This window comes from Symphodus melops (genome assembly GCF_947650265.1).
Source record: "Symphodus melops genome assembly, chromosome: 14".
Lineage (NCBI taxonomy): Eukaryota > Metazoa > Chordata > Actinopteri > Labriformes > Labridae > Symphodus > Symphodus melops.
In genome coordinates this window covers 21,392,218-21,406,348 of record NC_136704.1, presented here as the reverse complement: position 1 = coordinate 21,406,348, position 14,131 = coordinate 21,392,218, and the positions used below count along the sequence as shown (strand labels likewise).

Here is a 14,131-nt window from a genome sequence, read left to right as displayed (position 1 = left end):
TGAATCTTTTAATTGTTTTTTGACTATTTTTACAATTGTTTTTGTAGTTAAAGCGCAGCTCCAATACAATTACAAATCAAAAAGCTGAAAATGACCAATGATAATGTTTGATTGTCCATAATGCTGTTGGAATCTCTGGACTACGATCTTAGACTAATCCTCATGTCACATCTGACAACCTGCACACATCAAATACATAACTTTTTTTCCTCTCGGACGATGACTAACACTATTAATGGATTATCAATGTAGACTTTTGTTGTTGCTTCAATGTTTATTTCTAATTCAATTTGGATTAAACTAAAAGCCTGTTTTTCTTGTACGAGCTAATCATGATTACCTTTTTATCCATTAACTGTCCTCCGACTGAAATAAACAGGCCAAATAACAATGATTAACCTGCGAGTGGGGAAGGAGGCAGCAGTCATTTCTGCAGGTTAATTGTTTAATCGATTAATGTGTCCTGTTGCATAAATTGCTCCTGAAATGACTTCATCTTAAATCAGAGCTAATCAGCGCAAACAGAGGGCTAAAGTGCTGGCCCAGGGCCACTTCACCTCCATTACTCTGAGTCTTTCAGGTTCATAGCCTCTGATTACTGACAATTACTGCAACACAGTGCCAAATGAAGGCGTCTGATTGGCTGACACCGTGGTGTGTTTGGTGCGGACAGGTTGTTGGGGTCGTTGTGTCGAGAGAACAGGAGAGAGTAAGATTGTAAGAGTCTTGAGGTTTATGGAAATCATTTCAGTGAATATCAGCGTAAATGCATGTTTGTGTGTGTGTGTGTGTGTGTGTGTGTGTTTGCAGGTAGTAGATAAAGAAGGCAGTAACAGCTCTCTTGATTAATGACTGGAGCACTCTTGCTTGATAAAGCAGGGGGATGTTGCAGGTACACATTTTCAGGTCAGAAAGAAACTTTGTATGCATTCTGTGAACGCTTCCAAAGTTTTACCTCATGAGCTGAAACTTTACCTCCGATATGGGCATCCAGCATTGTATCACTAAAACTGAGTCTTAAAATGACAATCAGCATATTAGGCCAACTTTAACTTATATTACACAACATTAGCACCGTTATAGAAGCTAGTTTAGCTGCTAAAAGAAAAGAAGTTTAAAACAAAGAAACAGATGGGCGCCATATGGCGCGTGTGCAGAGGCTAAAGACCTTGTTGTCTCGAGTTCGAATCTGACATCGACCCTTTGCTGTATGTCAGCCCCTACTCTCTACTCCAAATGCTTCCTGTGTCTCTTCAGCTGACCTACCAAATGAAAGCAAAAAAAATGGCACAAAAATTATCTTTAAAACAAGAAAACTTTCACAAGGTACCACACAGTGCTGGGCTTTATGGTTCATTTGCCACAAGTAGAACTTTTTTTCTGTCGTAAAAGACCCGTAACATTTAAAAATGAACTTTTTATGTTTCTCGATAGCATGAAGTCAATTTAAATGCCTGTTTACACTTGTTTTAATCAAACAGTCATTATTTAACTATAAGGAAACTGGAGCCTTTCTTTATCACATTAAGTATTCATGAATAACTTGAATTAATTAATTCATCCCTAAAACCAACATGGTAAACAAAAAACTGATGAATGTAATCACTGTATAAATTGTGTTCACAAATGTGCTGTCAGTAATTTAATCTATTAACACTTCCAGCACACTCAGCAAATTCAAATTCAAGGCTTAATGGGTAAAGTTTCAGAGACAGTTTTGTCAAAGCAGCAAACTAAAAAAATAAAAAATACTTTGAAAATGTATAACAAAGGAAAAGAGTGTATGTCAATCTAAAAATATTGACAGCTGTGTCCCCTCCTGCCTGGTTCAGTGGGTTTCTTTAATATGAGCGCTCTGCTACCTCAGCAACACGACTACCCGTCTGAACAGCGACCATTTTCCCTCTCATTTCCTGTAATGATTGCACAGTCTGTACTCTGAGCCTGGTGGGGATTTAGGGGGAATGTATCGGTCCCCAACACTTGCTTTCATTTGAACATGACCCACTTTGATTCTTAAGTGTACATTTTAATGGGTTTTTCACCTGAGGGGCGCTTCCTCCACACCTAAGTTGTTTCTGGAGTCGATTACATTTATGGAAAAATGAATGACCGATGTCCTGAGCCTGAGTCAGCAGAGGAGCTAATCATCTATTATTGCACTCTTTCTTTCTCCAGCTCGTCTCATCCAACCCTTATCTTCTCCCTCTCTGTCTGTCTTTTTTCATTTGTGTCACCCTCTGTCTTTTCTCCACTCATCCGTCTATCTCTTCCTCTTTGTTGCCCCCTCTTCTTCTGTTTCAGATCCAACCGATGGCCAAATAAACCATTTTTTACAAATATTGCCGCAGACTCAGCAAAGCTCCCAGCACACATGGGTTGTATTCAACATGCACGACGTCACCATGTTTATGTTATTTGTAGAAATCCAATACATTTAACTCGATGGTTATAATGTGAGAAAGGGATTTCCCCCAGCTTAAATTGTCCCAGAGAAAAACTATCTTTCAGGAGTTAAATTGACATTTTAATGAGTGTGCACTGCAAGAACTTCATACAAGAGAAAATATTGCTGCAACAACAGTATGATGGGATGAAAGGGGATACAATTTCACACATCTGCAACTAATAAGGGATGAACCTGACTCAGTATATTTTCAGTCAAATAGGATTTTCCAGCTGAAAACAAAGACTTCTCTGTTTGTGTTTTTGTCAGCCAACAGGAGTCGTATATATTTTACCTTTCCGGTTTATCAAAGTTTCTCATAAGCATTGCTTGTCTGACTGATTTTTTTTTTATAGTTTGAAGGATGAAAAATGACTTCAGATCTAAAAAAAATTAAACTCACATTATGTAAATTCCACAGCCAGGAAGCTCTAACACAAAACAATAACCAACAAAGATGTCATGGCAGGCGAGAAATCATGGGAGTGATTCTTTCTGCTACTCCAATGAAATGAAAAAAATAACTGAGAGAGTTGAATTAAGTCGACCGGGCGAAACCAGCCTGAGGAAGAAAATATATTTACCAACAAGTATGTGTTGTATTCACAGCAGCACTTACAGCAACTGTATGACAGCTGACAGAGTTTTCACTTCCTCTGCTGTAACATCCAGTGTTTCCATTGCAACGATAAACATGGTAATGTAAGTACTCAAAAAAGAAAATATATGTATATAACATAGGTTTAGTCCAGAGAGTTATAGAGAGACGGTATATGTGGTGAGAGAGAATAGGGGAAGACATGCACTAAACATTGTCAGATTCAGGGCAAGGACTGTTGTCTCTGTACATGAGGTGACGGCTCTAACGTGAACTAAATAAACACCCCGAAGTTTCAAATGTTTATAGAGTTTTTTTTGTTTTGAGGCTTGGTTTGTAACTTTCAAACTGCCATGTTGTTGCTCCTGCTTTGCCGTCTGTACAATGTCAAACCTACAACACCCAAGTATCCTGCCACAGACATGGGGTCTGCTCATAATAGAATCAAATAGCAGGAATAAATGAGACACAGTACAAAAATGACTCCAGCTGTATAGACCTGATGTCGCGCGTCCTAACTGGCCTGGCTGCATGCTGCAGTGGCTCCCATGTTGTCAGGATAATTGCAGCACAGCGAACAATGTCTCATTAGTGAATTAACAAATGAAGTGGATCGTTTCCATCTCGTAGGCAGATGGAGAAAAAAAAAGGTTTCAGGTGTTTTCTCTCCTGTGCTGATGATCCGAGTTAGATCCATGTAGGAGATGTAGGGAGGTATATATTTATGCAGAGGGCATCTGGGGCTGAATGGTGAATTCTAGTGTCTAATCTTTTACATTTTTAAAATATTTTCTCATAAAAACAAACAAAACAATACAAATGTTTCTATCTTTTTGAAAGCGGGATTTTTACCCTGATTGTGCTGGAGAAAGCAGTTTTGATGTTTCTGTAATAAGTTTCAATCAGCAGTGTCAGATTTGTTCGAGACATATTCCTGATGAACAGACGAAGCGTGTAATAGACGGTTTCCAATTTAAGAAAAATGCTTCAATGAATTTAATGAATGACTTCATTTAATTGTGTTCTGTTTTGTTTAGGTTCCTTATCCAGCTCATTGTTTACTCTCAGCCAGTGAAATTGCAATTATTCTGAGCATAGACAACATTATGTAACAGACTCTATTGTCCAAGATGGATGGGGTTGTCATCTACCAACAAACCATTAAGGTAGCAATTTCAGAGCTACTGTCAGGAATTTGTCTGAAATCATTGCACATAATGCTGCTCAGCCAGTTAACATTGTTTGCTTGCTTTTTATTTATGTTTGAAATAAACAAAAAACAGTTTGACCACAGTCAAAGTTGAGTTATATCAGGTAGAGAATGTGATGCCACTTCTTTTTCACATCGTTTATCAGAGCTGACAGAAGTTTCACTCACTCTACTGAGGACTCTGACTTCTCTTCATCGTCTTGCAAGAGCTTTTCACTCCAGCAGACCTTAATGCACCTTGTGGTCTACTAGAGGGGGCGGCAATATATATACCTCATGGTAGTGATGAAAACTGTTGAAAGCACTTTAATAATCGGATGACATCCGAAGTGGATGTCTTGCAAGATTGAATACATTTTCTTGTTAGAAGTGATGGTTATGAAATGCTCCCGCAAAGTGTGAAATAATAAGTGCAGGTAGTTTGGTGCCTTCGGTTTCTCTTCACGCTTTCATAAAAAATGTAAACACTTCCATGCTACTTTGTGATCTTTGCCGAGACCTTGAGTAGGTCTTTGAGTTTCCAAACAAGTAATGGTTGATGCACTTCAATTTTTTTTTAAATTAACTTCAAATCCAGAACAGTTTGTCTTCAATAAAAGTCGTAATCAATCTCCACCGAACAAGAGAAATGTTATTTGTGCATTTTACCGGCTTTCTAAGTTGTCACACTTAAACACAACTTCAGGAACACACAGAAACACTGGGACGCTGTTTGCACACTAAATGTCTGCTCAGCAGTTTCACTTATTTAAGTCTCTGAGCACAAAGACACCTTGGCTAAATATGAACTCTAAAGAGTCGATGCAATTCATGCTCTAACCTCTCCTCAGGCAGCGTCTTTTGTTCCAGTCTGCAGAGTTCAAACTTCAAAATGCACAAGGATCATATTGAACTCATGAAATAAAGAGGATTCCTTTTCACACTCACTCAGGCTGTTAGTGTAATTGGGTTGACACTAAGTATTATTTTGATTTTCCACATATTAAATGTCTTTCATTTCGATGCCAAGAATATTTTTTCATAAAAATCACATCACAAATATAATTAAATAACTCGAAATTACTTTTCTAATTTGACCAATGATCCAAACAATGTTTTTTTCTTTATGATAATTCACTCTGATCCTGTATTTGATCATGCCTATAAAGCCCTCATTTTCAGCCCTGCTCAGAACAGGCTGTTTGTGTGTCTGTAGCTTTAAATATGTAAATGAGCTGTGTCTGACCACTCCCCTCTCAGGGTCTAGGGCTTTCTTGCATCATGTCCAATTGGTTTCTGTGGGAAGGCAGACTCAGAGGGCTGTGAAAACTTGGCGTGGGAGCATTACGCACATCACTTTGTGATGTCACAAAGGGGAAATTTCCAAACGGCCAGTTTGAGCACACAATTTCTGAAAAGTGGAGCAGGCAAAAGATGGAGAGGATGGACTTTTCAATTTCATAATTGGCGGGTTAATAGACAGACTGACAGACGCATAATAAATTATGTTATGTCCAGTATTGGCTCGTCTTTTTTACCATCTTTCAAACTTTCAGTCAGCCAGAATCAGGCTGATAGAACCTGACCCTTTGGGTTATTTCTGAAAACTTTCAAACTGCCCGTCATGTCTTCCTCTCCTTCTACTATCTGATCAATCCAGACCAAACTGTCATCAATCATTCACCACTCGTATAAATCTTTGATGCTTGGGTTCCCATCTCTGCACTCTGGTTGTTTTTCGAGAGCCAATGAGCAGGTCCACTTCAGAATTCAATCTGTGAAGCTTCTCATTTAGTTTTTCAGTGAGGCCTAAAATCTTCTCTCATCCACTTTTGATGTTATTGATTGTGACTAGTGTTTATTCTGCACACCCTTCACATTCACATTCAGTACTCATAAAAGTGAAAAGTTTTCAGGTCATGGATAAACTGTTGATTAGATACACGTACATCATGCATGACTCATTACGGAGTGAATGTCAGGTTTTTGGAAGATTTGCTTCTGGCATTTCTGGTTAAATTGGAAAGCGGTTGGCGTCTTCTGTGGCTGCAGGGTTTAGTCCGAATCCTTCAATTTGATCGAAAACAGGGTGCAGATAAAATGGTCTGAGGAGAGGACACAGCTGCAAGTCCAGACTTGAGAAAACGACATTTTTTTAGTTTAAAAGGTGCTAACTGTGAGTCAAAACTCAAAAGGTTTTTAAAGTAACATTTCCTGCTAGCGTTTGAATTTGAATTGCATTTGACTGTGAGTCCTGGCTTCCATTTTAACTATAACAACATGAGAGCACCTCTTTACCGTGAGTCCTGAATATAGAAAGAATGAAACTGATGTGAATAGTAATGTAGAGTCAGGAGGCAGTTAAAGAATGTATTTAAAGGTGTCAAGGTTTGAATCGGAAAAAGGAATGGCTGTAATATCGTCGAAACATTTTGGCTTCCCCGAGACAGAAAATGATGAGACAAAAACTGTGCAAATACTGCAACAAGACGAGAGAATCTTTCAAATAGCACAACCAACATGATGCAGCGTTTAGATCGACAGCACGATGAGAAGCTCCGATCACCTCCACATTATCTCAAAATAACTCGTCGAGAGAATCGGATATCGCGAGTTGAGTAAATCGCTACATCCCTACATGTGAAACTAATATCTGCAAGTCCAGACACCATGGAGGAAACAACTGATTGAAGAGCAACAACACCTCACTACGAAGACTGCAACAGCAACTTAATGCCAAATTCCACCAGATGTGTGTTTCACCCATGTCAGCTCCCCCCGCCCCCACCACCACCAGCTTCACTGCGCTGCGTCCCAGCTCCGGTCCAGAGCGCTCTGCATCAGGCTTCTACTTTTGTAGATTTTACATGTCTGTTGCTGTATTTCTCAGGGTTGTATAGATTTTTTACCCCAAAGATTGTACTATCTCATGCTGTTGAGTGTGGATCTGAAGTCACTGCAGAATCTCCTCGGTCTCTGGGACTCCAACTGTTCGGCAGCGCTGCTCCGTGTTGCGCTCTGAGAATGCAGCCTGTGGGTGTTGACAGATGAGGGAGCACGGAGCTGACACGCACACGTTTCTCAGACTCCAGTCCAGTCGGCGATACGTCCAGACTGAGTACACGCAACGTTTTTAAATGCAACATTATCGACAGTCCCCACAGTCCATGGAGAAAAGCACGGATTTAAGAGCAACAACATCTGACTGTGCCTTTCTTGCTTCCCATAATCTAGAGAGGAAACATTTGATTTTCGAGAAACAACACTCTCCTGAGGCAAGAATCAAGATGGAACTAAACCTAACCTTCAAGGACCAAACCCTCTTTTCAAGTCCAGACATCAGCAATGCAAATATTTTTTTTAAAGCAACACAACTTTACTTCCTCAGATCACTCATGAGAGAGAACAACTTGTATAAGAGCAACAACATCTGATCAGTGTGCACTTGCCTTTTTCTCGATATCGTTTTTTATGACTGTGTAAAGCCGGAACTGAACCAAATCAGGGCAGGACAAAAATAAATCTGATTTTAGAGCAACACTTGACTGCAAGTCCACAACTAATTTTTTATTTTTATTTTTAAATCAACTAACTTAAACCAGATACTCCAGAGGATCACAGTTAGATTTCAGAGCAGCAATGCATCCCTGCAAGACCGAACTCCGTTGAGGAAACAACAGATTTAAAAGCAACACCAACAACACCTTACTGCACTTCACTGCCAGCTCGGACTCCAGAGAGGAACAGCTTATTTGAGAGCGACAACACTTTACTGCACGTTACTGCTGGCCCAGACTCTAGAGATAAAGAAAATTGATTTAGGAGCAACAACTTTTTACAGCCTGTCCACCCTCCAGAGAGAAAAAGATCGATTTAAGAGCAACAACACCTCACTTGAACCCCAGACTCCGAAAAGAGAAAAGCACAGAATTCAAAGCAGGGATGCATTTTTGCAAGTTGAAACTCCATCGATTTAAAAAAACAGGTTTTAAAGCACTGCCCAAAGAGAGCAGATTTAAGGGCAGCAACATCTTATCGCATGTCGCAGGCAGAACAGAATCCATGGAGAGAAAGAAATAAAGTTCTTAATGGTTTGGGGAACGTTTGTATGTTTTCCACTTTTAATAAAACCTTTTTATTCTTTGAGTGCTTGGTGGACCTCACTTCCTGTCCAGACTCCAGAGAGAAATCAACTGATTAGAGCAACAACCCTTTACTGTCAAAGAAGAAAAGAGAACAACTTGCTAATGATAATCCCAGAGAGAAAGAAAGGGATTTAAAAGTGACAACACTTCATCAACGTTTCATTCTTCGGCCTATATACATTTTTGCCACTTTAGTGCCAATAAAGCCTTTCATTTTAACTTGGAAAAGAAAACATCTTACTTGAACCGCTGACTCCAAAAAAGAAAAGCTCTGATTTAAATGCTCTAAGGGTGCGCTCACATAGGCCCAGTTTCCTCGCACCATGCTGGCCTGCACTCACACTGCTTCGAGCTCAATCAGGCCTGATCACGGTTACCTTTGTGCATTTGCACAAAGCCAACGGCACTCTGACATTTATTTTTTGGGGGCGGAAATGAGAGTATTTGCAGTTTGCATAATCAGTTTGGAATTCATTTAGACCAGAAATTTTTTGAGCGCTTCAAAACCCGGTGATCACAAAAGTTCCTGTCGTGCACGAGAGACGTTCACCTCGTCCAACCGTGCCAGGGCTCAGGAAGTGAACCTTTCCTGAGCAACAGTGGAGCACTCACACTCGTCAAACAATCTGGACTTTGAGGGTCGAATATGCTCACAGGAAGGACTTCCCAGTGGAAATGTGCCCCAAAGGTTAAACAACGGATTTAATGTCATTGCCCACAACACCTTACAGCTCACGTCCAAAGAGTACGAGAACACTGTACTGAACCTCAGAGCTCGACGAGTCTGGATTCCCAAAAACAACCTCAGACTTCAAAGACTAAAATGATCATTTAAGTGCGGCAATGCTTTCCTGCAGGTCCAAACTCCACAGAGGAAAAACAGGACAGTTAGAAAACAACATGTATAACACCTTCCTGCTTTCTCCTGCAAGGTCCAGACTCCAAAGAGAAACCAACTTAAAAAATTGGAGAGCAAACATGCTTCCCTTGAACCCCCGAACTTCAAAGGGAAATGCTCTGATTTAAGACCGGCAACACATTTCTGCAAGTTGAGACTTCATAGAGAAAAACACTTAAATGCAACACCAATGACACCTTAGTGCCCGAGTCCAAAGAGGGGAAGAACTGAATTATAGGCAGGAACACCTTACTGATCCTCAGAGCTCTAAAAGTCCAGAGAGATTTGGGAGCAACAACTTACTGACATGAGAACTGAAGTAAGATCACCAACAGGTTCCTGAATCTAACAAAACTCCAAGACCTGCCCTTAAAGGGAAGACAAAGGGATGTAAAAGCCTCTGAAGGAGAAGAGACTACTGGGATCCACTCTATTAACAAATTGATTATACTCTATAATTGCACTCAAAGGGTAAAAAAAAGAGGACACTAAATTTGGAGATTTTTGCCTTTTTTTTGTGGCTCCAATGGAAAGAAAAAAGGCTCCTGGCTCCTCAGAAGATGGGTTCGATGTTTTTGCTCCCTGGTGGTGATGATTCAATTGATTCCAGCTGAACTGTAACATCACAGATTTGATGCTGCTGAGGAGCTCTGTCAACAATACTGTCTACTCATTTGAACAACTATCTACATGTGGGTCCACATAAGAAAAGAACAAGGACAGATTTCTTCTGGAATATGATCAGAAATGCTTTTTTTAAAAATGTACCCACGTTTAACTAACTGGGAAAGAAAGACTCTTTGTGATTAAAAAATCTCTTTTTTTAAGGGTGTCAGGGACAAGACAAGCAGCGGCATGAGTAACAGAGTCTAGCAGCCAACCCTACAAATACAAAACGTCATCCTGAGGCAGTTAAAATGTACAAATAACAGATCTGAACAGCAACCGTTTGTTAGGGTCATCCATAAACGTACAGTATCAGGGAGAACATCTTCAGCCAGGTGGCTCTGCCTCCAAGTCATTGAACCTCCTCTTAAAAGAGCCCAAACAAAATGTATAACCCTGAAGGAAAGTCTGTCGATGGACATTATCTGCAGTGAACAGTATATTCCCTGTCAACTTAATGGGATTTAAAATTAAATGGTTTTAACAGGATTATAATCGTGTGCATGTTTAGAGGGAGTGTTGTGTGGCCCTTAACTGAAGGAACAGGCAGGAGATTATCTTCACACTTGCCGGTTACTGCAGAAGGGACGATTCAAATAACTCGGTGTAAATCGGTACAGAACGTGCAGAGGTAACTTGTGGACTTGAACTTTTAAGGCAAAGAAATAAACGTTCATGGACGGTCATTGTGCAGGCACCGTGAGTGACTGGCAGCAGAAGTAAAAGATCAGCTGTCACAAATGGAAAAAAAAACCCATAAACGTCTAATTTAGTAAATCACCTAGAGCATGTTCTTAAAGTCATTCGAATTTAATGTACATGTACCAAAGACAAGAAAACAGATGCTTACCCAAACATGCGTTCACGAACCCATACCAAACACACCCAGTGCGTCCGATCAGCCAGCGCCCTTGGGTGCTGGCTGCGAAGCTGAACGGGGTGCCCAACACGCTGACCATTAAGTCGCTCGCGGAGATGCTCACCAGCAGGAGGTTCATGGGCGTACGCAGAGCACGGTACCGGCAGAACAGCGCGAGCACTAGGAAGTTGGTGAGGAAGCCGAAGGTGCCGATGAAGCCGAGGCACACCGCCACCACGAGGTGCCCCCTCGGGCTCAGGGTCGGAGGAGGCAGAGACCCGGGCACCTGCTCGTACGCGTCAGCCGCTACTGCCGTAGCTGCTGCCGTGCTTCCAGCTCCTCCTCCGGTACAGTGCGCACAGCTCAGGCTCAAGTTGCAAACGATCATTCCGGGCTGAAGTTTGGACCACCCCCCCCCCCCGAAGTTTGCACCGACCACCCGGTAACGGTGCCGGACTTTCGGTCAGCCCATCTGATGAAGCGAGGGCGCACGAGAAAGCCCTGTGTTGCACAGCGCGAGCATGTGGAGGCTTCAATTGGGCTATATTAGAAATGTGCAACCGCTCAGCCTAACAGTCCAAGAGAGCTGCTTAGCAAATGAATGATAACTTAAAGAGCAAGTAAAAGTGTCACGTTAGATCCGCCCCTCCTCCGTGCGCTCCCGGTCCGGAGAGGTTCGCTCCTTTTTCCTTTGACGACCAACGGAGCAGCGTTAAGTGCGCGTGAGCTTTTATCACTCACGGCCCCTTTTTTTTTTTTTTTGTAACAGCTCTGTGGGACACAAACCATTCACGTGGCTGCGATCTGTGTATATCCATATATAAGAGCGTGTGTGTGTGTGTGTGTGTGTGTGTGTGTGTGTGTGTGTGTGTGTGTGTGTGTGTGTGTGTGTGTGTGTGTGTGTGTGTGTGTGTGTGTGTGTGTGTGTGTGTGTGTGTGTGTGTGTGTGTGTGTGTGTGGTCTCGAACCACTTCAAGACCATCAACCAAAGCGTTGCATTGAACAATGGTTTTAGAGAATTGAAGACGCTTCAGAACAGAGAGGGCACTTCAGCCATGTGACAGTTACAAAACTCCACTTCTTTCACATTAACATGACAAAAGGCTTCATGTTCCATACAAACATGACTCATGTACATTTACTTACAATAGATCACAGTTTCAAGAGAGAATCAATATGGTGTCTTACCAGAGATCAGTGTGTTTTAACCCACGAGGCGATCATTATTTTTAAATAAAGTACAACGAAACAACAGTTAGAAAAAAACAAACAGGTCTGTAATCTTCAGGGTTGGGTGATTCGTGGGTTCATTTGGTCACATCTTGGTGTCAGGAATTGGAATAAACTGCCAAAAGGACAGAAATCAATAAAGCTGCTCTTTTCTTCCCGTCTTTACTCTACACAGCTCCGGCTGTCTTTTCTTATTGACCAGCTTGTTGCCTGTGTCTTTCCCGCTCAGTACATGGATACAGACTTTGGCAGAAAAGGGGAATGGGATGCATGTGTATAAACGGTATTAATTACCTCTGATGGTCAACCTCTGCCATCAGTGTGAATAGGTAGGTGTGACTTAAAGTTAGAAGAAATCTATACAAGCTCAAGTCTTTGCATTCTGTTTTTTTTAACCTTAACATAGAGCACTTTCAGCTTTTAGCGCATGTCCAGACTTTTTGGACTGCAGTGCTTTGAGGATCCGTAAGGGTTTTTTCCCTCTGGACTTCTGCAGGTTTTATAATTGGCTCTTGGATTATCATCATAAACACAGTGAAAACTTGAGCCGATATTATCAGTCACTATTAGAATATCAAGTGAATATCTGTTGGTGGCTAATTTTATCTCCTAAAGGGGCCGATGTAACCAGATTTATTCACTAGTGAAGCGACTTTTTATTTGAATATCATCGTATTACACTAGTAGTTCTGGCTGTCACCACCAGAGGGCGCTCCATTGTTTACGTCAAGCATTATTATTCCCCAGAGTGTCAAGCGGTGACATGCTCAGTTCCTGAGTGACCATCTCGTCTTGATTATACGTCGTTTGTGTTTGGTAACTGCATTTTAAGGGATTAAAACAGCAAATGTTTTTGGATCTATATCTCTTCATCTCTAAAGATCGAAGATCGATCAAAGAGAGATATCGGCCGACATATCGACATCGGTCCGGCCATAGTGAAAATGTGAAGTGCACTAGCATATCCTAAAATGATAAGGCGGAACATTGGCGGATCATGGCTTCTTTAATAATGCTTGAACGGTAACAACTTCTGCAGCCTAGTCCTGTCTGAACATGCGCACTGCCTTGCAGGTGGCATTCAGGAACATCACGTTACATCTCCCCCTTTAAGTTTGGGGCAACACAAACATACAATCTCTTTACATGTTCTAGCCTGCTCTCATAAACAAAATCACCTTTTATCCCAAAATAAATTTCTCTCTCTTATCTCAAAGATATTGTAATCTATTAACATACATGCAATTATTGAACTCAGGTCTACAGGGTAGTGGGTAGACTGCCACACCCTGAGGGAATGGGAAGGGGTTTATTGTGCCCCGTGGATGATCCACATTCCTCCTATATGTCAAGCCTATCTACTGGTTTCACTACACGCCCACTGCGTGTGATGTTGGCTCTCTTAGGTGATGTCTCAGCAGTAGTCGTATCGGAGACAGGCCAAGCTGGACTAGATGGACTCAGAGTCTGGTCACCACCGTTCTCAGCTGAAGCGGCGGTCTCTGGTGGACGTGATGGAGTCCATTCCCGGTTCACGATCTGCAGATGTCGTCGGTTCCTCCTGGTGACATCTCCTTGTGGTGTCCTTACGACGTATGACCGTGGAGTAGAGCATGACGCCTCGATGACCCCTGTTCCTGTCCATGTCTTTTCAGCGTCGGTTTTCAGCCTTACTCTATCACCAACCTCCAAAACCGGGAGAGGCTTTGCTGAGTACCTCCTGTTGTAGGCGTGCTCATATGCATGCTTGGCCTTAGCATCTTTCTGTCTGACAGCGACAAGGTTAGGCCACGCTGGTCTTAGTTGGTTGTTGAGCTTTGGAACTGTTGTGCGTAACCTTCTTCCTTGTAGGAGCCTGGCTGGGCTTTCATTGGTTGGTTCTGTTGCGGTGTCCCGATAACATAAAAGAGCCAATCCGGGGTCAGGCTGTCCCATGATGCTCTTGGCTGTGCGAACAGCCCGTTCAGCCATCCCGTTCGCTTGGGGATAGTACGGACTTGACGTGCAGTGTTTGATGTCGTGCTTTTCTGTAAAAGACTTGAACTGTTCTGAGCTAAATTGGGGGCCATTATCCGTAACCAACTCTTCTGGAATGCCAAA

General features: G+C 41.9%; 1 protein-coding gene across 1 annotated transcript in view; it reads right to left on the bottom strand.

The window, feature by feature from the left end:
* Positions 1-11,438, bottom strand: part of tmtopsb (teleost multiple tissue opsin b) — a 31,407-nt gene extending 19,969 nt beyond the window's left edge. Inside the window, exon 1 of the mRNA XM_079361164.1 lies at positions 10,793-11,438. Coding sequence (XP_079217290.1) covers positions 10,793-11,189 — 397 coding nt within the window. The 5' untranslated portion in view covers positions 11,190-11,438. The remainder of the gene's footprint in view (positions 1-10,792) is intronic.
* Positions 11,439-14,131: the final 2,693 nt, after the last annotated feature.